We start from the raw sequence: 24,246 nt of genomic DNA on the forward strand, positions 1-24,246 counted from the left end.
GTCTATTGGCTGAAGTAGTACTACCATCACAGAGCTTAGTGGTTACCATTTGATTTATAGAATCCATCTACTATTTAAATTTGATCGTTTGTGTGATACGTTGTATGATTCACAGGTTTTAAGAGTATGGGATCCGAGAACATGTGCAAAACTAATGAAGCTAAAAGGGCACACGGATAATGTTAAAGCATTGCTGTTGAACAGAGATGGCACACAGGTATGCAGTTCACACGAGCATTTACCTACTGACCTTGTCAGAAATTTCATACAGCAGAAGCTCCCCCACTTTCTATATTGTTGCATAGTTGGTTTAAACCAAAAGCTACACACGTTATAAACTGTGGTCTCAAATCCTTAAAATACCCAATTGTGCATATAATAATCCACATTTTGATATTATCTTGTTTGCATAACTTTTAAAGAAAGGCCAAGCAAAGGATATCCTAAGAATAATTCTAATGCAGGTGAGCATACACAATTATGTATAGACTAAAATAAGGGCTTCCCAGGTGGCTGAGTGGTAAAGGATTGCTTGCCAATGCAGGAACTGCAGGAGACGTGGGTTTGATCCTTGAGTCGGAAAGATCTCCTGGAGGAGGAAATGGCAATCCACTCCAGTATTCTTGCCTGGAAACTCCCATGGATAGAGGAACCTGGCAGGCTGCCGTCTGAGGTCTCAAAAAGTCAGACAGAACTGAGCATCCATCCATAAATACACACATATATATAGGCTAAAATAATTTAAAATGCTTCCTTTGAAGCAGAAGGAATCTTTGGTATTGAGTGCTTTCTGGCAGTGGAAAATATCCTCACAGTGGGTCTGGTTTCTTAGGCAGATCTTGTCAGTTGACTATGTAGATATGGACTGTAGTTTTGTTATCTAACATAGAACTTAAAGTCAGCATTTCAAAGAAAAACATTTTGGTAATGTTTGAACAGGTATTAATATTCAGCCACATAATTTGTGAATTATAAATCACAATTCTATCTGTTCTATAGCAGTAGAAAAGTGATCTTTCATAATATAGACAGTAAAAAACAAAAACTGAGCACCGTTTTATGTTATGACACACCTCTCCCGTGTACTGCTGCCGTTTTTCTCATAGGCAGGGATCATTGGAATTGATTGTGATGGGGCTGGAAAAGGGAGAGTACGAATGTGACTGGATGAGAAACACCATCGGTCCATTACTCCCATGAAATAACATCAGGGAAGTTGCCTCATCCATGAATCAGTGAAGCCTTTGTTTCCAGAGGTGAAAGGAAAGTTGAAAAACTGGCCAAGGGAAGGAAATCACTTTTCAGAACCAGGTAGAGAGGCTGGAAGATGGCCATAGAGGTCTTTGTAGACATGGAAGGATCTTGATACTCATGTATTGTGTGTCCTTGAGCAGAGAACTCTTCTTTACCTGTCCTTAGTTTTCTTGTCTGCAAAGTGGGAATCTTAGTCTTTAGTTAGTATAGTTGGTGAGAAAAGTAGAAATAATAGGTACGTTCTTGTCTGCAAACCATGGCATTTTCTAGGACTCTTGAGTTTCTTTGTAGTAGCATTTTCACCTGAGTCTAAAAAGCCCAATGCAGTCAGCTCCTCACTTTTTTGCAGTAGCTGCTAGGTTGCACTTGATATGGTTGTCCAAGCCTTCTTCTGTTAGCTTTGTCCAGGATCAAACTGGATTGTATGGGCTCCATGGGACTGCCCTTAACTAGAGGCGGTAGACTAGATGGTTTTCAGAAGGGGGCTGTGGGCCTGGTGGACTTCCTGAGATCTCCTCCTTTCTGCTTCACTCCATGCCTTGTTTCTTCTGTAGATAATTATGAACGTGCTTTTAACTAAAACGATAAAAGTAGCATCAGTTCAGTTCAGTCACTCAGTTGTGTCCGACTCTTTGCAGCTCCATGGACTGCAGCACACCAGGCCTCCTTGTCCATCACCAACTCCCGGGGTTTACTCAAACTCATGTCTATCACATCAGTGATGCCATCCAACCATCTCATCCTCTGTTGTCCCCTTCTCCCACCTTCAGTCTTTCCCAGCATCAAGCTCTTCAGATGAGTCAGTTCTTCTCATGAAGTGGCCAAAGTATTGGAGTTTCAGCTTCAGCATCAGTCCTTCCAATGAATACTCAGGACTGATCTCCTTTAGGATGGACAGGTTGCATCTCCTTGCAGTCAAAGGGACTCTCAAGTCTCCTCCAACACCATAGTTCAAAAGCATCAATTCTTCGGTGCTCAGCTGTCTTTATAGTCCAACTCTCACATCCATACATGACTATTGGAAAAACCATAGCTTTGACTAGACAGACCTTTGTTGGTAAAGTAATGTCTCTGCTTTTTAATATGCTGTCTAGGTTTGTCATAGCTTTTCTACCAAGGAGCAAGTGTCTTTTAATTTCATGGCTGCAGTCACCATCTCCAGTGATTTTGGAGCCCAAGAAAATAAAATCTGTCACTGTTTCCATTGTTTCCCCATCTGTTTGCCATGAAGTGATGGGACCAGAGGCCATGATCTTCGTTTTCTGAATGTTGAGCTTTAAGCCAACTTTTTCACTCTCCTCTTTACTTTCATCAACAGGCTCTTTAGTTCTTCGCTTTCTGCCATAAGGGTGGTGTCATCTTTGTATCTGAGGTTATTGATATTTCTCCCAGAAATCTTGATTCCAGCTTGTGCTTCATCCAGCCAGCATTTTGCATGATGTACTCTACATATAAGTTAAATAAGCAAGGTGACCGTATACAGCCTTGACATATTCCTTCCCTATTTGGAAGCAATCTATTGTTCCATGTCCAGTTCTAACTGTTGCTTCCTGACCTGCATACAGATTTCTTAGGAGACAGGTCAGGTGGTCTGGTATTTCCACCTCTTTAAGAATTTTCCACAGTTTGTTGTGATCCACATAGTCAAGGGCTTTGGTGTAGTCAATAAAGCAGAAGTAGATGTTTTCCTGGCACACTCTTGGTTTTTCGATGATCCAGCGGATGTTGACAATCTGACCTCTGGTTCCTCTACCTTTTCTATATTCACCTGGAACATCTGTTCACAGTTCACATACTGTTGAAGCCTGGCTTGGAGAATTGTGAGCATTACTTTACTGGCGCGTGAGATGAGTGCAATTGTGTGTCAGTTTGAGCATTCTTTGGGATTGGAATGAAAACTGACCTTTTCCAGTCCTGTGGCCACTGCTGAGTTTTCCAAATATGCTGGCATATGCAGCATCATCTTTTAGGATTTGAAATAGTCAACTGGAATTCCATCACCTCCACTAGCTTTGTTCATAGTGATGCTTCCTAAGACCCACTTGACTTCACATTCCAGGATGTCTGGCTCTAGGTGAGTGATCACACCATTGTGATTATCTGGGTCATGCAGATCTTTTTTGTATAGTTTCTCTGTGTATTATTCCTCCTCTTCTTAATATATTCTGCTTCTGTTAGGTCCATACCATTTCTGTCCTTTATTGTGCCCATCTTTCCATGAAATGTTCACTTGGTAACTAATTTTCTTGAAGAGATCTCTAGTCTTTCCCATTCTATTCTTTTCCTCTATTTCTTTGCATTGATATCTCAGAAAGGCTTTCTTATTTATGGTTATAAATGCACTTCACCTCAAGTCAGCTTCCCTTACTGAAAGCACAGACGGTGATATGGTACTACTTTAAAAGTTGCCTGTCTGCCTTAGAGTGCAGAATTAAGCCAGTAGTTTTTCTTCTCTAGTTCTCCCTTTATCCATTTTCCTTATTGGCAATGAGAAACTAAATGTAAATTGAGCCACCAACAACATGGCATCTTTACATTAGGGAATTGATCAAGAAAACACCTAGAATAGCCACTTATCTGGCGAAAAGAGAGAAGGGAAAAGAAACGTTTACTTACTGATTCTTGAACTCTTGCAACATGGAAGAGAAGGTTATTGGTTACTGGACCAGAGTATATATTAAATCCTGTAGAGTTGCCCTGCAGCTTCTCATGTAGGGTCCCTGATGGCGTAAGTCAGGGACTTGTGATGATACGTGTAGTAGGCCAATGAATCCTATCAGTGTCAGCCTATTGCCGCACTTTCTTTGTTGTCGTAGGATATTTAGCAGATCTTACTATCTGAGGTCTCTCTTCACTAAAGTTGTTTTGATTGGTGCCAGCATTCCTGGGCCAAGCCAGCTGACTTTGTATTCCTTGCACTTGCTCAGTCAGTTGCTTGAGGAGACTGGGGCAAGCTGCTATCTTGTTCTGAGTCGGTCATGTCCTTGTGTGTCACTCACAGGATTTTCCTTGCTGATACAAATCTTGCTGAACCACCCTGTAGGCCCAGGGGCTCCTTGAGCATTAGGCCACTGCTTGCTCCTGACTTGCCCACTGGGCTGCTCTCTTTTGGCAGTTACAACTGTGTATAAGTGACCATCCCAGAAACACTGTGTGTTGATCAACAGCAGTCTTGCAGCAGTACACTGATACTTCTCATCTCTATTGGCAAAAGCACAGAGCACCCGATCAGGCTATAGGATCTGATCCCCTGAGTCTGACTTAGCAGTGCCACTTGGGGCATTCTGTCCTAGTCCCAGAAACCACCTCGATGAAGGGGTCTTCATGTTTATCCAGTGGAAGGTTGGGGTCAGTGGGAAGTGTTTGGATGAACCCTCTAGGTCCTAAAGGACACCAGGCACTAGAATTCCTGTAAAATAGGCATATCTTCTAACCATACTGCTGAATACTACAAACTCATTTGCCAGCTTGGTGCTTTAAAAGTGATTGCTGTCTATTTGGGGGCCTGCTTTTAACAGTCTTAGATTACTGATTACTATCAAAGATTATTTTGTATTCTATATCCGGGTGGATGTAGAACTCTAATATACTCTGTATTTCCTCAGCTGCTTTCAGCTGTGCATTCTTGGTTTGGAATTTACCTCTTTACTGTTGTAAGTTACCCAGCCTATGAGGACTTCCAACCCATCACCTTTGCCTTCCTTATCCTAAAGTTCTCAGACCTTATTCCCTGTAGATCTGTGGTCTAGGAGCTAAGTGATCAAAGCTTCACTAACAGCTTCGCCACCTCAGTGAAGCACCTCATCCTGGAGTGGGGGACTCCTCCCTGCCTGCCCCCCATTACACTGCCACAGTGCTCCTACACACGTGATGAAGGTCTCCTTACAGCCTTACTGCTGACAGTCTCTTTACTGGTTAGTCTCTGGGTTCTCTTGCAAACTAGTTACAATCAATGATTAAAACACTGATGCTCCTGACAGCTTATGGGGGAGTCTGTTAGTACGATGTTTGTTTAATTAAACATGTCCAGAGTTCGGAAAGCCTTTTGAGTCACAGAACAGGCCAGTTAATCCTTAATATTCCTGAAGGCCTCACCTGTTCAAACACTATCCAGGTCTCCCAGCCCACAACTATCTTCTCTTCTTTGAAGTTCTTTGCCTGCTTGATTTCACATACCAGCGCCAGCAGTTGCTTTCTCCTCAGGGCTATTTTTTCCCCAGAAAAATAAGCTTTTCTCCCTTTCCCCAGGTGACCACAGTAACTGGTAGAGAATACCAGGCATGCTGAATGCAAATGTGGGGTGGCTGGTTCTCCCTGTTTCTGTCACACTCCGTGTGCTCAGCTCTGATAAGAGTACCAGCAACTCGCATGCAGTTGAGCCTTTAGAAATGTCAGAATTGCCAATGTTAACTCTGAATGGGTAGGGTTTTGTGGCAAGCTGGATTTTGCATTTGAGTCTTGTCAGTAAAATCCAGGAGACCTGGCAAGTCATCATGAATCCAGAGCAGTGAGGGAGAGGACAAAACAGAGGTGTGACCCAGGGCTCTGGGCTAGTGCAGTGCTTGTCAAGCTTGGCGTGCCAGACAGAATGACCTGGAGAGCCTGTCAAAACATGGATTGCTGGCCCCCACCAGAGTTTCTGCCTCACTGGGTGTGGAATGGGACACAAGATGGTGATGCTGCAGGTGGCCAGGTACCAAGGAAGCTTTCCTCAGAGGGTTTCCTGCTTGAGCCTGTGTTGTTGCCTTTGGTCATCCCAGCCTGTGATGCATGCTTATCAGAAGTCTTTTATCAGAGGCAGGAATGCAGGTTATTAGAGACACATTTTGACAATATAGAGTCAGGAGAGAAGCCAAGAGCAGAGCACAAGAAAGCAGGATCTTTTTGGCAGGTTTCTAACCTTAGCTTTCTCCATCCCCAGTGCCTTTCCGGCAGTTCAGATGGGACAATCCGCCTTTGGTCCCTTGGCCAGCAGAGATGTATAGCAACGTATCGAGTGCATGATGAAGGTGTGTGGGCCCTGCAGGTCAACGACGCCTTCACACACGTGTATTCTGGAGGAAGGGACAGGAAGATTTATTGCACAGACCTAAGAAACCCTGATATTCGGGTGCTAATTTGTGAAGAAAAAGCGCCAGTTCTCAAGGTATGTCATATGTTTTAGTTTTATGATTTAGATTGTTACATGCGCTAGCCAAATACATCAAAATCAATATTAAAACCTGAGTCACCTGTTAGGTTGTGAAAAAGATACTTCTTAGCCAACCGTAGAAGAAATGGTGACTTCCTGGGAACATCAGGGGTGGATGACTGTCACACTGGCGAACCCTGTGAACTGACCCACAGTGCTCCTGGGCTCTGCTGGCTTTCCTAACCTGTCCTTAGAGGAGGAATAGAGGAGCTCAGTCTGTGAGTGGACAGCAAAGCAGAAATGTGTCCAGTGTGCCACGTGGGGAATGTTGAAGAGTGCTCCTGAAGAAGGGGGAGAGGCAGGTTCAAATTGCAAACCATCACTGCCTCAGAATAGTCCTGGGAGGTGGGTACTTGAGAAGCCATCTGTGTTGACACCTGCTAAAAGTGAAGCCTAGCCTGAAAAAATGGACAGTCATCATTGACAAGGTGTTCAGTCTCACTGATATTCACAGAATTGCACATTAAAACAATGGTGAGGAGATTTCCAGATTTAAAATGGAGGCATAAAGACAGCACTCTCCCCCCCTGCCAACCCCTTCTCAGAGATCATCTGAAAACAGAACTTCAAATAGCCATCATCTGCAAAACGAAGTGACATCTGACACTCAGACCACAGTATAGGAGGAAGAGCTGAGACAGACTGCAGGTCAGATGAGACACTTGAGAGGATGCCTGTGGTCTGAGAGCTCATGTAATACTGGCCAAGTACAGTTCTTTAAAGCAGATGGCACAGCCTAATGGACAGAAGCCATAATCCTTTAGAGAAGCAAGAGAGTTGAGGCCAAAGTCACAGAGACACAGCATGTGTGCAGGAAGCACGCTGATGGGGAGAGACAGGTGTGGAGGGGAAACTGCACTGCAAGGCCTGCGGCTGCCAGGATCTCTGGGCCCTGGAGAAAAAGACAAGAGGGGTTTAGCCCAGGCATAAACGTAAGGAGCATCACTCTGAACTAAAGAGGATTCCTGGTTGCCAGTGTTCCAGCCCTGTCCTCATGTCTCGAAACCTGCAGTTTGCTGGTGCAGGAAGAAGAGTGGGCAGATCACGTCATTTGCATAATGTCTGCATAGGTGTGTATTTATTTTCATATGTGCAGTATTTTAAAAATACGGGAAGAGACAGTAAATGGCCCCCACTGTGCAGACTGTTCCTGGTGGGGAGTAGGCATGGTGCACGGCAGGAGTACCATTTACTTTCACTGTCTCATTAGAACGGTTATTTTGTTTCTTGCTACACTCATTTCCAAAGAAAAAAGAAACTTATTTTCTTGTTATTAAGAACATAAAAACAGAAGAGTGGTAAAACCAGGAAGGAAGGGTAAGTCATCCGTTTGACTATTCCCATTTAGAAGCCTTAAATTAACCACACTTGAAACTTGAAGCCCTTGTTTTTAGTAAGATGTCACCCCATTTCACTTATGTAGGGCTCTAAATTCCATTATCAGAGAGACCCTTTCATTCTTCTGTGCATCCCTGGCTTTTAACACATGCCTGTGGTATCATCAGCATACAATATTGAATGGAGGAGTTGGTATATAATACTGTTTAGCTGGTCCTGGCAGTTCGGAAGAATCAACATTCCATACAGCGGTATTTTTGTGCCTTGTTTCAGATGGAACTTGACAGATCAGCTGACCCCCCTCCTGCAATTTGGGTTGCAACAACAAAGTCTACAGTAAATAAATGGGTAAGTGAGCCACTGTACCAAATGCTGGCAAAGTAACAAATGCTCAGTGTGAGCATGACTGTCAGTCAGTTCAGTCACTCAGTCAAGTCTGACTCTTTGCAACCCCATGGACTGCAGCACACCTGGCTTCCCTGTCCATCACCAACTCCCAGAGCTTACTCAAACTCATATCCATCGAGTCAGTGACGCCATCCAACCATCTCATCCTCCGTCGTCCCTGTCTCCTCCTGCCTTCAATCTTGCCCAGCTTCAGGGTCTTTTCTAAGGAGTTAGCACTTCACATCAGGTGGCCAAAGTATTGGCGCTTCAGCTTCAGCAGCAGTCCTTCCAATGAATGTTTAAGACTGATTTTTTTTAGGATGGACTGGTTTGATCTGGAGGGACTCTCAAGAGTCTTCTCCAGCACCACAGTTCAAAAGCATCAATTCTTCGGTGCTCAGCTTTCTTTATGGTCCAACTCTCATATCCCTATATGACTACTGGAAAAACCATAGCTACTGGAAAAACCATAGCTTTGGCTAGACAGACCTTTGTCGGCAAAGTAACGTCTCTGCTTTTTAATATGCTGTCTAGGTTTGTATTGGAGAAGGAAATGGCAACTCACTCCAGTGTTCTTGCCTGGAGAGTCCCAGGGACGGGGCAGCCTGCTGGGCTGCCGTCTCTGGGGTCGCACAGAGTCGCACACGACTGAAGCGACTTAGCAGCAGCAGCAGGTTTGTCATGGCGTTTCTTCCAAGGAGCAAGCATCTTTTAATTTCATGGCTGCAGTCACCATCTGCAGTGATTTTGGAGCCCAAGAAAATAAAATCTGTCACTGTTTCCATTGTTTCCCCATCTATTTGGCATGAAGTGATGGGACCGGATGCCATGACTTTCAGTAGCAGGACAAAAATCCAAAATTTAGACAGTGGCAAAAAACTGAACGCCCCTGTGAATGCAGGTGTGATCCTAAGGATTGTATAAAAATTAAGGTCATAGTCAAAATACAGCTTCTGCCCTCTTTGTTAGGAGCCAGGATACACATTTAATGTGTATGCATAGGCGCTGTGCCCTGACACAGCCAGTAAAGGTCAGTACAACTTCTGACCTTACAGACGTGTACTTGAAGAGAGGCAGTCCAAGTACCAGCGCAGCAGGGAAGCTCATTACAGTTCTGTTTCCCTAAACATAAGAGAAAGCAGAATTGTTTTTTCAAATTCATTTCCATTTTCTTCATAGCATAAAGAACAAGGATCGAAATAAAGGGTAAGCAGAGTGAAGTAAAAAAAGTACTTTTAATTAAGATTTAAGAATAAATAATTAAGTTTTAAATTAAGATGTCCATTTTCTTGCTTACCAGACTGGATAACAAAAGAGAAAGTGTTTGCCTTTATTCTTATTTTATATGTAGGTCAGGTCATCTTTCTTTGTACTTATAAAAAAAAACATATATCTTGTCTAAGTTTCTTTGTGCCAATTTGAGATCAACATAGCTTTACCCAGAAGAGTGCCCAGTGTTCTCTCCAAAAAGACAACTCTACCTTCTTAATTTTCGTTTTGTATTTTTTTACTCACAGTAGATAAGAGTACTTTGTGTCTAAGTATTTTTTGGTTGATGTTATTGTTGGGTTTTTCTCATTTGCTCTTTGTTTTTCTTGGCACTTTAAATCTATTGAAAAGCTTATAAAGTATAAAATGATTAAATAATGAATTTTATTCCTTTAGACATTGAAGGGAATTCATAATTTCAGAGCCTCTGGAGATTATGACAATGACTGTACAAATCCTATAACACCCCTTTGTACACAACCTGACCAGGTTATTAAAGGTAAGTAAGGCTATTGGAAGGTATTATACCTTTTATTGAGGTTAACCATAGTCACTAAGCAGAGAAGGCAATGGCACCCCACTCCAGTACTCTTGCCTGGAAAATCCCATGGACAGAGGAGCCTGGTGGGCTGCAGTCTGTGGGGTCGCTAGGAGTTGGACACGACTGAGCGACTTCACTTTCACTTTTCACTTTCATGCATTGGAGAAGGAAATGGCAACCCACTCCAGTGTTCTTGCCTGGAGAATCCCAGGAACAGGGGAGCCTGGTGGGCTGCCGTCTCTGGGGTTGCACAGAGTCAGACATGACTGAAGTGACTTAGCAGCAGCAGCATAGTCACTAAGAAATTGACAAAAATAAAGGAAATGACTTTGCTTTAAATGTAGTTCTGATGTCAAGAAAAGGCTAATCGTATATTGACTTATTTTTAATAAAAGAAAAATGTTTTTTAAATGCTATTTCGGTTCAGTTCAGTCGCTCAGTCCGACTCTTTGCGACCCCATGAATCGCAGCACGCCAGGCCTCCCTGTCCATCACCAACTCCCAGAGTTCACTCAGACTCACGTCCATCGAGTCAGTGATGCCATCCAGCCATCTCATCCTCTGTTGTCCCCTTCTCCTCCTGCCCCCAATCCCTCCCAACATCAGAGTCTTTTCCAATGAGTCAGCTCTTCGCATGAGGTGGCCAAAGTACTGGAGTTTCAGCTTTAGCATCATTCCTTCCAAAGAAATCCCAGGGCTGATCTCCTTCAGAATGGACTGGTTGGATCTCCTTGCAGTCCAAGGGACTCTCAAGAGTCTTCTCCAACACCACAATTCAAAAGCATCAGTTCTTCAGCGCTCAGCCTTCTTCATAGTCCAACTCTCACATCCATACATGACCACTGGAAAAACCATAGCCTTGACTAGACGGACCTTGGTTGGCAAAGTAATGTCTCTGCTTTTGAATATGCTATTTAGGTTGGTCATAACTTTTCTTCCAAGGAGTAAGCGTCTTTTAATTTCATGGCTGCAGTCACCATCTGCAGTGATTTTGGAGCCCCAAAAAATAAAGTCTGACACTGTTTCCACTGTTTCCCCATCTATTTCCCATGAAGTGATGGGACTGGATGCCATGATCTTCGTTTTCTGAATGTTGAGCTTTAAGCCAACTTTCTCACTCTGCTCTAGTGACTTTAAAAATTGGGCTTTCTTGAATTCATCTTTTTGCCAAGCATTAGACTAATAATCATGGTATTGGTGAAGCCAACAGCCACTCTGTAAAAGATACAATGTTGTCTTTTGGCACAAGCCAGAATGGGTCAGATCTGGCCTCTGGATTCTACATTCTACAACTGGAAGTGGCAGCTCTGATTTCAAGGTCAGAGTTTGGGACTAGGGTTAGATGTCCATGCCGCTACCATTAGGATAGGATGTTCATTCAGGAGGCATAAAAGAGAAGTAAGATAGGAAGCAAACATTAGTAAGAGATGAAACTAATTCAGAGACGTCCTGTCATCATTTTGACTTTTCCCAGTGGGTAAAAAAAATTGTTAAGGTGTTTGCTCTATAACAGTTTTCCACTAGTAGTCCCTTGACGTGAATTAAGAGTCTTTTCATCTATAATCTGTACTTAAAATGAGACAGTTTTTCTTTGGTTAGCTTTAAATTGCCTTAGACATAATTATATGGTCTCCTTTCTGGGGGCTACTGTGATTTACACTTTGTTACATGTCACTTAACATCATTGCTGTGCTGTGAATTTATATACAGGATTGTTTTACTAATTGTGTGGATTTTTTCCCTTTAGGGGGTGCTAGTATTATTCAGTGTCACATTCTTAATGATAAGAGACATATATTAACCAAAGATACCAATAATAACGTGGCATATTGGGATGTCTTGAAGGTGAGTATCTTTGTAATTTAATATGGGTTACTGGATTCTGAATCCTGTATTTTTTATTATAGTTTGTATGTATATGTGTATATGTTGTTTGTATGTGTGTGTGTGTGTATATATAAAATAACCAAGATAATAAAAATATAAATAAAGATTTAGGTACAGCCTTATTTTGGAGTATATATTCTCATGTGAATATTAGATAAGGCCATAGTTAATCTTTTTAAGTACCCAGACTTTGAATGGAACCATTTTCTCTGTTTAGTGTATTACCAACTGTGTTACGCTGCCTTCCCTGAAAATGAATACTTCAGAGTTCCATATCCTTGATGCTCTTGGCATTTGGGGCCCAAAAAATCTGTTGCAGGACTGAGAGGGAGGATCTGTCCTTGTGTTGTAGGGTGCTTAGGAGCATCCCTCAGCCTCTACTCAGTAGATGCCAGTAACCACCTTCATCCCCATCCTCCATTTCAGTTGTGACAACCGAAAATGCCTCTAGACATTGCCAGATGTTTAGAGGGTGGGAGGAAGAAGAAGGATGCAGAATCGCCCTAGGTTGAGAACCACTGGAGTACACAGAATAATTTTGGCCATTTCTTAGGATTTATAGCCATCTCTGTGAGCATCGGTTATGACTTTGAGTCATGTTACAGTGAATTTTTGGGTAATTGAGATGTATTAAGCTGTCCAGCCACATTCTAAATAGCACTGAAGAATTTATAGATAAGTTGAACTTTGCTTTTAGGATCCTGACAAATGGCCCTTCTTAGTGTTGTTGGGATATTTGTTCTACAAATATTTCTGGATTAAATGAATACTCAGTTCAGTTCAACACAGTGCAAAGAACTGTGTTGAGGGTCATAAATGATGAAAAATGATCCCTTCTGGTTGGAGGGACAGCAGAACGCAGGATGGCCTACAAACAAAGGTGGTTACTTACAGCTGGAAAACCAGGAGGACTCCACGTGGAGAGATCACTGGAGCAGGGCCTTGAAGGCTTCCAGCAGATGGATTGTGGGAGGGCAGTTTAGGAAGGTGGAGTGAATAGCAAAGACACAAAAGAGGAAAGTACGTGCTCATTCAGGGCCAGGTGAGCAGTTTTGTATAACTGGAGATCTGAGTGAATATAAAGGAGTAGTAGGGGTTTAAGGTGGAGAAGGCAGTGGCACCCACTCCAGTACTCTTGCCTGGAAAATACCATGGACAGGGGAACCTGGTGGGCTGCAGTCCATGGGGTCGCTAAGAGTCGGACACGACTGAGCGACTTCACTTCCACTTTTCACTTTCATGCATTGGAGAAGGAAATGGCAACCCGCTCCAGTGTTCTTGCTTGGAGAATCCCAGGGACGGGGGAGCCTGGTGGGCTGCTGTCTCTGGGGTCGCACAGAGTCGGACACGACTGAGGCGACTTAGCAACAGCAGCAGCAGCAGCAGCAGCAGCGAGGGTTTAAAGAATGAAAAGTGAGATTTATTTCCCACAGAGTCATGAGTTGTAGGCTCCAGACTTGGCCAGTTTTTTTTTTAACTAAAGATTCCTAGATGAGTTTAGAGCAGCTGAACTGTCTCACCAGCTGAAGTCCTGGTAGAGTCCTGCTCTCTGAATGGGAGGCGGCTCTACTCAAACGGGGCCCTACGCTGACATGCGCCATCACTGGCGTTTTTGTGTTCCTGGCAGTGCCCCATATCCAGATATTAGACCTTGAGGTTTTAAGATCGAGTGATCAGGCAAAATAGACATGACATTAAATGAAGGCGTGGAAATCAAGAGTGCTTTTAGGGCCATAGGCTCAAGGGTTGAACAGAGTTGCATTCTGACCTTGGCTCTGCCACCTGCCAGCCAAGTGATCTCCAGAATATTCTTACCTTTGTCTTTATTCCTAAAATCTGGGTCTTACCTATTCCTTGGTAATATCAAGGGGATGTTTGAGAAGTATTTATTGTAATGACTGACACATTATAGTTAGGAGGTTGTTGCACTAATATGGTGAAATACCATATTCCTGTAGAGTAGGGTGGGAACAAGCAGGGGTTAAAAAAAAATAGAATAATTAGGCCTGTGGATAAGAGTGATGCTTTCTTGATGGCTCAGTGGGTAAAGAGTCCGCCTTCAGTGCAGGGGAGACAGAGGTGCGGGTTCGATCCCTGGGTCAGGAAGATCGCCTAGAGGAGGAAATGGCAACCCACTCCAATATTCTTGCCTGAAAAACCCCATGGACAGAGGAGCCTGGTGGGCTTCAGTCCATGGGGTTGCAGAGTCAGACATGACTGAGCGACTAAACACACAGGAAGAAAGGGAAGGGACAGAGATGGGTGCTCGGTTTCCGGATTAGTGTGGAAGTGTTACAGGGAGCATAAGAGGAAAAAGATCACTGGGGGAAAGGGACATGCTGAGAAAATAACAGGTTTGAGTTTCTGTGGGATGTCTGGGTAGAGATGTTTGCTGGGCAGAGAGCTGTGCAACCTAATGTACATATGAGAAAGCTGGGCTGGAGAAATGGGCTCGGCTGTCATCGTCTGTGGATTATAATTGGATCCATGAGAAGGTCAGTTTCCAAGAGATACATCTATACTGAAAATGGAAGAAACCAAATCATCTCCATTTCAAGAATTTTTAGAAAAAGAAGCCAAAAAGATGTGTAACAAAAAAGGGGTAAGAATGCTCAGAGCCAGTGGCAGCTCAAGGACTAATTGTCTCAGAAGGGAGCTTGTGGTAAGCTGAGCTCGCCTGCTGAGAGTTTGCGTGAGATAACAGAATGGAGTATACATGTGGATCTAGTCAGTGAAGAGGATGGTGTCTGGGAAGAACAGTTCCTGCCAGATGGAGTGGGTTGAGTAGTGTTTGGGAGGTGAAGAAACAGTATTTGAATAGAGACAATCTTTGATGATATTTGACTGGTGAGATAGGCAGAAGAGGCAGTGACTGGAGAAGATTTAGAGGTGAAAAGGTCAAGGGAGGGTTTTGTTTGGGTGTTAAGGTATTTTTAAGATGGGAGAAATTTGATCATGGTTCACTGTTTATGGGGAAAGCCAGTAAGACATCAGAGGGTAGATGATGGTACAAGGCCCCCAAGGCGCAAGAGATCAGGCAGTCCAGGTCCAGCAAGAAGAGGCACCTTTTTCCTTGCACCAGGAAGAACAGTAGCAGAAAGTTAAGGGAATTTTGTTGAGGCTTCTCTTTTTTAAGGAGTAGAGGTCAGAGTCATGTGCTGAGGGCAGTAAGAGGTGGTGGTGGAATATGAGGAAAGGAGAGATTTAAAAAGGATGTCGTGGGAAACTGTGGAAACAAGTTCCAGGTAAGCATGAGTAACTGTCCCATTTATAGCAGGAATACTGTCAAGGATTCCAGAGGCCGCGATGACCTGCCTGTGTGTTGTCCACGTGAATGTTGATGTTGTCCAGGAAACAAGCAAGATCACAAGATGGGTTGCAAGACGTTGAGCCAGGCTCAAGTTGCCAGTGAATGAGGGACAGTAACCACAGAGGTTACTAGGTGGCAGTGAGGAAAAGGGGGTACAGTTTACTGCAGCTAAATGATAATGGGCTCAAAGAAAGAGTTTTTACATAGTCATGGTGGAATCATAGTCTCTATATGCCATTAGGGAGTTATGGGCTATAGAAGAAGACATGGAGTAGTCACCCTTTGAGAAGATGGCTGGTGAGCTGGGACCCTCAGGAATGAGCCAGGTTGCTGTTAGCAAGAAGAGGTAGAGGGAACATTCTGTCTTGTGGTTCAGAATTGAGATGAGCTGATGGGAAATGCTCCATGGCACCAGATGAAGTTTGGAACATACTTTTGGGGAGCATATGTATTTAGGGAATGAATAAGAAAGAGTAACTTAAGATTGCTGCCTATATTATACCTGTTATCTGAAGGTAGCTTCATAGCTCTCCTAAAGTGTTTACAAACTGCTTTTTGTTCCTTCAAGATCTTTTTCCCCTTCTTTTGACATTGGTTACAGATAAGTGTGGTGGTATGTTATATCAGTATCAGCAAAATTAAATTATAGTTTCAAAAAAAAGAACATTTTGTGGTTCTTTAAAATTTTACTAGGAGGTAGTTATTTAAAGGTAAACGCTTTAAGATAAAAATGTTTGGTGATGTTCTTTCTGAAACATATTTTAATCTCCATTTTATTTAGGCAAATGTGTAAAATTTGAGTAACTAAGTCAGAGTCAAATAAATTGACCGCTTAATAGTAATAATTATCATACTTTCTTTTTGATGTATAGGCATGTAAAGTTGAAGATTTGGGCAAAGTGGATTTTGAAGATGAAATTAAGAAAAGATTTAAGATGGTATATGTACCAAATTGGTTCTCAGTAGACTTAAAAACAGGGGTAAGTTAGCAGTTGATATTTGTGCAATTTGGGATAGTTGAAAATTTCCCATATAGCTGAGAATTAAGTATTATTAGTTTTGGAGTCCTGTGTGTTTAAGTTTGAAAGGAGAAGGTTTTATGCAGTTTAAATGCCTTTTCATATCCCAGTATATTAAATCGTAGTTGCATTGAATTACACGAAACACATTTTGATTCTGAATCTGTGGCTTAGCACTGTAGTCAAATAGTGCAAATAAATAAGGATTTAGAGACTTACTTGAAGAGTGTATTCAAATAGAATGCCACTAAGCAATTTTTCTCTTTTGACAGATGTTGACAATTACTTTGGATGAGAGTGACTGCTTTGCTGCTTGGGTTTCTGCAAAAGATGCTGGCTTCAGCAGCCCTGATGGGTCGGATCCAAAACGTGAGTTTGTGTCCTTCCTTCCCCGCCTCCTTCCAAAAGAGTAGGTAGATCTGTGCTGGTTTTTTGCTTTATGCTCATCTTTTTTGTTTATAAACAATATTTGGGTTTTTAAAAAATTATTTTTCAAGAAATCTATATTATTCTCTCATATGGAAATGGAAAACATTCCATTTTAAGTGTTTTGGGATCTTGAGTTTTCTCACAATGTATGACTTAGCTTTAACAATTAAACACGCAGCATACTCTCTACCCTTAAAGCATTCTGGAAATCTGTTAGGTAAGGATAACTGAAGCTAGGAAACAGTTTTTCCCCCTCCAGTTAAAGAATTACTGAAGTATAACTGACATATCATATGTTGGTTTCAGATGTACAGGATAATGATTCAGTATTTGTATATATTGCAAAATAATCACAACAGTAAATCTAGTTAATAGTTAACATCTGTCGCCATGTATAGAAGTTTTTTCTCTTGAGACTTTTTAAGATCTACTCTCTTAGCGACTTTAAAATGTGCAATATAGTATTAGTAAATATAGTTGCCATGCCGTAGGTCACATCCCCGTGACGAATATATTTTATAACTGGGAGTACATACTTTCTGACTCCCTTCACCCATTTTGCCCATTCCGTTACGCCTGCCCCTCAACATCTGGCAACCACCAGTCTGTTCTTTGTTTCTGTGAGCTCTGGGGTTTTTTGCTTTTTTGGTTTCAGATTCCACGTGTAAGTGAGATCATATGGCTTTTGTCTGTGTCTAACATATTTCACTTAACCATATGGCCTTCAGGGTTCATCCTTGTTGTCACAAATGGCAAGACTTCATTTTCTTTATGACTGAATAATATTTCTTTGTGTGTATATCACATTTTCTTTATCCATTCATCCATCAATGGACAGTGAGGTTTTCTGTAAATAGCGCTGCAATGAACATGGGGGTGCATATATCTTTTTAAATGAGTGTTTTCCTTTTCTTCAGATAAATTCTCAGAAGTAGCATACTAGATACGATAGTTTTGTTTTTGAGGGACCGCCATGCTGTTTTCCACGGTGTCTGTACCAACTTAGGTCCCGTCAGTAGTGCACAGGGGTTCCTGTTTCTCCTCATACTGTCAGACATTTGTTGTTTATCATCTTTTTGATTAACAGCCATCCTCACAGGTGTGAGGTGATAGCTCATTGTGGTTTTGATTTGCCTTTCCCTGGTGATTAGTGATGTTGAGCATGTTTTCATGTGCCTGTTGGCCATCTGTATGTCTTCTTTGGAAAAATGTCTATTCAGCTCTTCTGCCCAATTTTTTAGTCAGATTTTTCCATTTTTTTGCTATTGAGTTGTATGAATTTTTTATATATTTTGGATGTTAACCCATTTCAGATAAATAATTTGCAAATATTTTCTCCTGTTCCGTAGGTTGCCTTTTCATTTTGTTGATGATTTCCTTTGCTCTATAAAAGCTTGTTAGTTTGATATAGTTCCACTTACTTACTTTTGCCTTCATTGCCTTTGCTTTTGGTGTAAGATCCAAAAAAAATCATCCACCAATATCATTGTCAGCAAGCTTACTGCCTGTGTTTTCTTATGGGAGTATTGTGGTTTCAAGTCTTACATTCATCTCTTTAGTCCCTGTTGAGTTAATTTTTGTGTATGTTGGGAAGAGACTTATCTTCATAAGAGTCTATTATATTTTATTAATTATATCTTTGATCAGTATTCTTCTAAGATTGTAGCCTGTAGAAATAACTGATATATATACAAAATATAGTGGCTTTATATGGAAATAGCCCTTTAAAGAATACAATTTCTGTTGTTGTTTATTCATTTTCAAAGAACAGCTATATCTGAATAACCAAATAGAATATCTGTTTGCTTGATATTATCACTGCTTTAAACATTGTAAGATGAAATTTTAATAGACTTTGTGAAATACGTAAAGTCTTGCTTTTAGACATCCTTGGCATTGGGTTAAGAATGTAACATCAGAATATGTGGAAGCTTTTCATTTTTATTGCTTTCCCTCTATTTTTAAGTTAAAACTAATGTTTCTCTTTTCTGTTTTTTTTGTTTCTATTTTAATTGACTCTCTTGCAGTGAACTTAGGAGGACTTTTACTCCAGGCACTCCTAGAATATTGGCCTAGGACACATGTGAATCCAATAGATGAAGAAGAAAATGAAGTAAATCATGGTTCGTATTTTTATATTAGGATAATTGGTTTTAAAATTACTCTGAAGTTAAGGATATTTAGATTGTTATCCTGAGAATTTTTAAAAAAAATTTTTTTAAGCATTTGCTAAAGTATGACATAATAGTTGGGGTATGCTCAATTTATTGCCCTCCCTTCTACATGCTAAAGAACGTTCATCCAGTCTTAACTGAGATATCGAAGAACTTTTAATTAATGAGACTACACAAGGTATATGGAATCAATCCTGTGTATTCAGGTGACCTTTGTCCTTGAAAGTAGGCAGCTTAGCAGGTTCATTCTAACAGTATTTCTCAAGGTATCCGTGGACCTGCTGGATTTACCTCCAAAGCTAGCTATTTAGCTGCATTGGAAAGCCAGGTTTGTTGTTGTGAGGCATGCCTCACATTGGCCTGAAAGGTAGATATTCCCTAGTCTGATGATCTACCTGATATTGGCTCAAAAAACCAGCTCCCAATTCAAAAGTGCCAGGGTAAGTGACTGAGTATGTGTAAAGAATTAATGTCATTGAGGACATTCCAAAGCTGTGTGTGCCACAGGCAGCAGCAGTAACTCACTGGGCAGCCCGGGAGAATTTGGAACATATGACTTTGGCTCAGTCTGATTCAAGAAAGGAGGGGAAAAACTTAAAATATCACAGCTGATACATAACCTTGAGTCCCCCCACTGAGGACTTGCTCTGCTAAAGATTCTCTGAAGATTGCCTATTTGTGGTGGTCAGCAGTGATGAAGCCCTCCTGCCAGAGAGTTTGTTGTGGCTGACTGATTCATCCAGAATAAATTTCGGAGTTTAAATCTGTTTTGCAAGGATGGCATGCCTCTCTGTAAGCCAGTGTCCTGATGTCCCTGTCTGAGAGAGAGCACTGACCCCACACATGACGGCGTTTCTTCTGTCACCTGGCTCGCTTCATTCCCCTTCTGAATTGTACAGTGAACTGTGAGCCAGAGTCAGTGGAAAGATCTTCTCACAGGGTCGAGAAAGCTAGGTTCTGCTGTGGGCTCTGCCGTTTTATCAGCTGTGCAGCTGTGGGCATGCCATTTCCTGTTCTTGACTTGTCTTTCTCCATCTATAACCTGACGGTGCCCTCGGAGGCCCAAGGAGCCAATAAAGACCAAGTAATCGAAACAAAGGGCCACAGGCAGCATCTCTTGAAGGCAGACTTCAGTTGGGGGAGTAAAGAATAAGTCACAGGAAACGTTAAATCATCCTTAAAATCAAATTGGCATAGTGAAGGCAGGGCAGGACTGAGCCAAGCTCAGGACACGGCATGCACTACCTGGCTGGTAATCCTGCTGGACCTGCACGACACACAGTGGACCCTCAAGCTGCTTGGGTTATACGAGGTGGGCAGCTCGAGTATTCAGAGGCCTGAAGTGAGTTGTGAGGATAATAGGGATAGATGGACATGGATCCCTCCATTCAGGGACTAGCATTCTGGTTGGACAAAGCACCGCTTACATCTGCATTGTGTGATCAGAGTTGGTGCTGTGAGAGAGTGTTGTTGGGTTGCAGAGGGCGAGATTGCTTCCAGATTCCTTCAGAAAGTAGTTATGAACAAGGGGGAGTCAGCTGCAGAGAGCTGACTGAAATGAAATCTGCAGAGAGCAATAAAAATGAGTTTATGACCTCTTTGAGATTTTGTTTTTCACTAATACCGTTAGTTGTGGCTGCCATTAAATATAAACTTTGTTTCTGACACAAATTTCTCTGTGCTTGGTGTTTTACCAATCCCCACCCCACCAGCGCCAAAGGAAAGAGCAGATCATCATTTATAGACTGTTCTAGACTGCCCTGTGGCTGAAGTAGATGGTTATGTTTTTGTTTTAAATCTCAAACATTAATCTCCTCTAAAATGTAATCATTTCTCATGAGGTATATCGCACATTGCCATATTTCTTATTTTCAGGAACTTCACTTTGTTTTTTACCTTTATTTCCATCTCTAGCTGACTTACAGGACTTCTTGACTTAAAAGTCTTGCAGTGGTTGGGTCCTGTGGAAACAAAATGTTTAGAGTCCATGTTGTTAGCGCTGACTGGATCCTGACGCCATCTGTGTCTTTTCCTAGTAAACGGGGAGCAGGAGAACCGAGTACAGAAAGGAAATGGCTACTTTCAAGTGCCGCCACACACCCCTGTGATCTTCGGTGAAGCTGGAGGCCGCACCCTCTTCAGGTATGGGTAAGAAGGGCTAAGAGTGCACCCTGTTTGCCCTGAAGTTTTGATTCAAGCAAATGTCTATTAATTTCTAGGGGTGTCTGGGTTTTGGTTTTTCACCTCCCTGAAATAGTTAAGTGTCTGATGCTGTTAGACCCCATCTTAATTGAGAGCTGAGCCTCTAGTGGTAAAATGAGGTTGATACCTTGTGGAGGTTGATGACCTTGCCTCAAGGCAGCTTCTTAGCAGTTTCTGCAGGAAGTGCTTTTTCTCACTTAACCAGCCAGACTGCCAGGGACAGATGACTTCACCAGAAGTCCCCACCCACAGGACAACATCTGAGTAGATAACTTCCCTCAGACCAGGCCAGGGGAGATGGACTGGGCTGCTCCTGGGAACTGTCATGCCCAACAATGGCTCGACCTGAGGTGCAAGGCAGTCCTTCTTGAGGGCCTGCAGGCAAGTGCTAGGCTGGCTTCACCTCCAAGTTGCTAGCCAAGGCCCAGGAAATGTCATGGGAGAAAGCCATGGGCCAGAAGTAAGAAAGCTATTTGTCTTGCCCTTGAGAGCAGAATTCTCTTCCTTGATGGTGATTTCCTGAGAGTGTGGTCACTGAAAACCTCCTGACCCCATGTTGTGCATGGACTACCGTGCACTGTAGCTCTGCTGAGCGACCTCAAGTACCTTGCCTACACCCAGCTTCCTGTCCTCACCCAGGGGCCCCAATAGGCAGCCACAGTGTCCGTCTGGCCTCGAATCTGGGAGCCTGAGTTTGACAGCTTGCTTTCACTCTTAGCAGAGTGAGTCATTCTGCCTGCCTTCTACTTTATTTCCTCAGCTGTCAGTTGGGGGTGATCCTGAATGAACTCTATAAGCTCCCTCCCTCTAACATTTAATGACAGTGATATTGGGATCCTCGCTTATTTTGTCACTTACTACATGATGGATTATGTTTAGGCTGCTCTGCCGAGATTCTGGGGGTGAGACTGAGTCCATGCTTCTTAATGAGACGGTGCCACAATGGGTAATTGACATCACTGTGGATGTAAGTGTCCTCCACTCCCACTTTGTCCTCTTATTTTTTTCCAAATCATGAAGAAAATTTACTGTATTAAATTGTATAATCTTTGATTGAAACTAGACTGCCAAGTGGAATCCTCTTCTGCTTCTGTGCAGTTCCAAAGCTGCAGAGAAATATTATAATTATGTCTCTTTCTATCTTTATTTTTAATATATAAAATGTGTTTATCAAAGAAAATAATAAATGAATAAGGTGAAATTCCCATCCTTTTCCAAACACTGTCTTCCATTCACTTCCTCTTCTTCTTCCCAGAGGTAGTAAATATTAATAGCTTAATGCCTTCAGGACCTTCTTCTGTGCATACACAAGTATGTGTTTGTGTCTGTATATGTGTGTCTAGATATATGTGATCCATATGTAGGTCATTTTATTTTGCACAGAATCTGCTGTTCTGTACTGTTCTACAACTTGGATGTGTTTTTTTGTTTTGTTTTTCACTTAAACATATGTTTTGGACATTTTTTCATATTAGTGTATGGATCACTACTTCTTAATGACTGCATAGTATTTTGTTGTATAAATGTACCATGGTTTATTTAGCCAGTCCCTATTAATGGACATTTAGGTTGTACCCAATGTTTTCTGTTAAAAACAATGCTTCAGTGAACATCCTTGTATATATATCTTTGTGTACTTTTTAGGGTAAATTCCTAGAAGTGGAATTGCTGGATCAAAGGGTATGCACATTTTAAATTTCAATGGATACTGCCAAATTGCACTCCACTAAGGGTATACCAGTTTACACTCTCACCAACAGTGTGTGAGTGCCCAGAACCCCACACCCTCACCAATGCTGGATACTTAGAATCTTTGCTGAAAGATAGACATATTGTCTCATTGTTCTAAATTTTTTTAACTTACAGTGAGGTTAAGCATCTTTTCATAGTGGCCATTTTTATTTCTTTTGTAAGTTGCCTGTTTGTATTCTTTACTCGACTTTCTATTGGGTTATTTGTCTTTCTTATTGACTTGTAATAGTTCTTCATACTGAATATTAACCCTTTGACCATTCTCTTGCCTCTTGATTGAATTTTTACTTTGCTCATGATGTCCTTTGGCAGGCAAAAAGTTTTAATTTTTATATGACCAGATTAATCCTTTACGGCTGTGAGTTTCATGTCTTGCTTAGGTATTTCGCACTCCAGAGTAGCAAAAATATTTTCTTGTGTTCTCTTCTAGTATGTTTATGATAATAGTTTGTATCTAGATCATTAAAGTATTAGAATTTATTCTATTTGGTGAATTTATTCTGTTTGGTGTGAAGTGAAGTAAGATGCTAACTTTCTCCAAATGGGTAGCCAGTGTGTCAACACAATTTATTGAATCATCTAAACTTTTCCTACTAATTTGAAATGCTGTTTTATCATATACTAAATTTCTATACACACATAGGTCTGTTTCTAGTTATGTGCTATTGACCAATTTTATGTCTATTTAAAGCCTCATGAAAAGAGATTTAATCTCTAGAACCTTCTAGAAAATTTGTTTTCTGTCCCAGATAAACTTCCAAGAACTTAAAGCCAGTCTGACACCTGATGGATATTCTAGTCTTCTCTAAATTTGAGCTCCCCATAAACCGCTACTTCCTTTGAGTGTGAAACTCACTCGGATGCATTGCTGACTTTAGGCCTGTGGCTTATTCCCTGGAGGAAACATCCGAAGAGGATATGACATGGAGGCTCAAAGGGGATTAATCCCCATAGCAAAGATGACCAATTAATTTTATCTTTTATCTAAGTGTATGGTTTACATCATATGGACATCTAGGTGGTTGGCTGAACTTTCCACTCTTATTTGAAACCTCAGACAGACCTCACTCTGATGTCAGAGGTAAAGCAAGTTAGGAGGACTTGATTGACCTTTAGAGGTGGATAATGGACCTTACCAGCATAGAGTGTATGGTTTTGCTCAAAAGTGAATGTTGTGGGTTTCTCTCAAGACACTTAAATTTTTGTTCTGGCATTTGAATGTAGACTTGAGATTTTGGTTTGTATGGCTTAAAGGATTAAAATAAAGTTTGTTTCCCTTTAATACCTTGAATTGTTATTTGAGAAGAGCCATGCTGCCATTTTATATTGCTACTGACACTGCATATAATTTGTCTTTATATATGTTTTATTACAAAATTAAACTTTATACTTTTCTGATACCCTTTCTCTAAGGCTGACATAATTTGAGAGCTTACTATAATTTCATAGAAAGTCACTTTTAAATGTACAATAGCAATTAACTTATGAATCAT

At 41.6% G+C, this 24,246-nt stretch overlaps 1 protein-coding gene across 1 annotated transcript in view; it reads left to right on the plus strand.

Annotated features, from left to right (window-relative positions):
• Positions 1-24,246, plus strand: part of WDR48 (WD repeat domain 48) — a 47,577-nt gene that overhangs the window by 19,382 nt on the left and 3,949 nt on the right. The window contains exons 7-16 of the mRNA XM_069561907.1: positions 116-217; positions 6,176-6,400; positions 8,057-8,131; positions 9,836-9,938; positions 11,728-11,825; positions 16,050-16,157; positions 16,469-16,565; positions 18,653-18,748; positions 20,836-20,941; positions 21,881-21,968. Coding sequence (XP_069418008.1) covers positions 116-217; positions 6,176-6,400; positions 8,057-8,131; positions 9,836-9,938; positions 11,728-11,825; positions 16,050-16,157; positions 16,469-16,565; positions 18,653-18,748; positions 20,836-20,941; positions 21,881-21,968 — 1,098 coding nt within the window. The remainder of the gene's footprint in view (positions 1-115; positions 218-6,175; positions 6,401-8,056; positions 8,132-9,835; positions 9,939-11,727; positions 11,826-16,049; positions 16,158-16,468; positions 16,566-18,652; positions 18,749-20,835; positions 20,942-21,880; positions 21,969-24,246) is intronic.

The sequence above is a fragment of the Ovis canadensis genome, chromosome 19, assembly GCF_042477335.2.
Source record: "Ovis canadensis isolate MfBH-ARS-UI-01 breed Bighorn chromosome 19, ARS-UI_OviCan_v2, whole genome shotgun sequence".
Classification (NCBI taxonomy): Eukaryota; Metazoa; Chordata; class Mammalia; order Artiodactyla; family Bovidae; genus Ovis; species Ovis canadensis.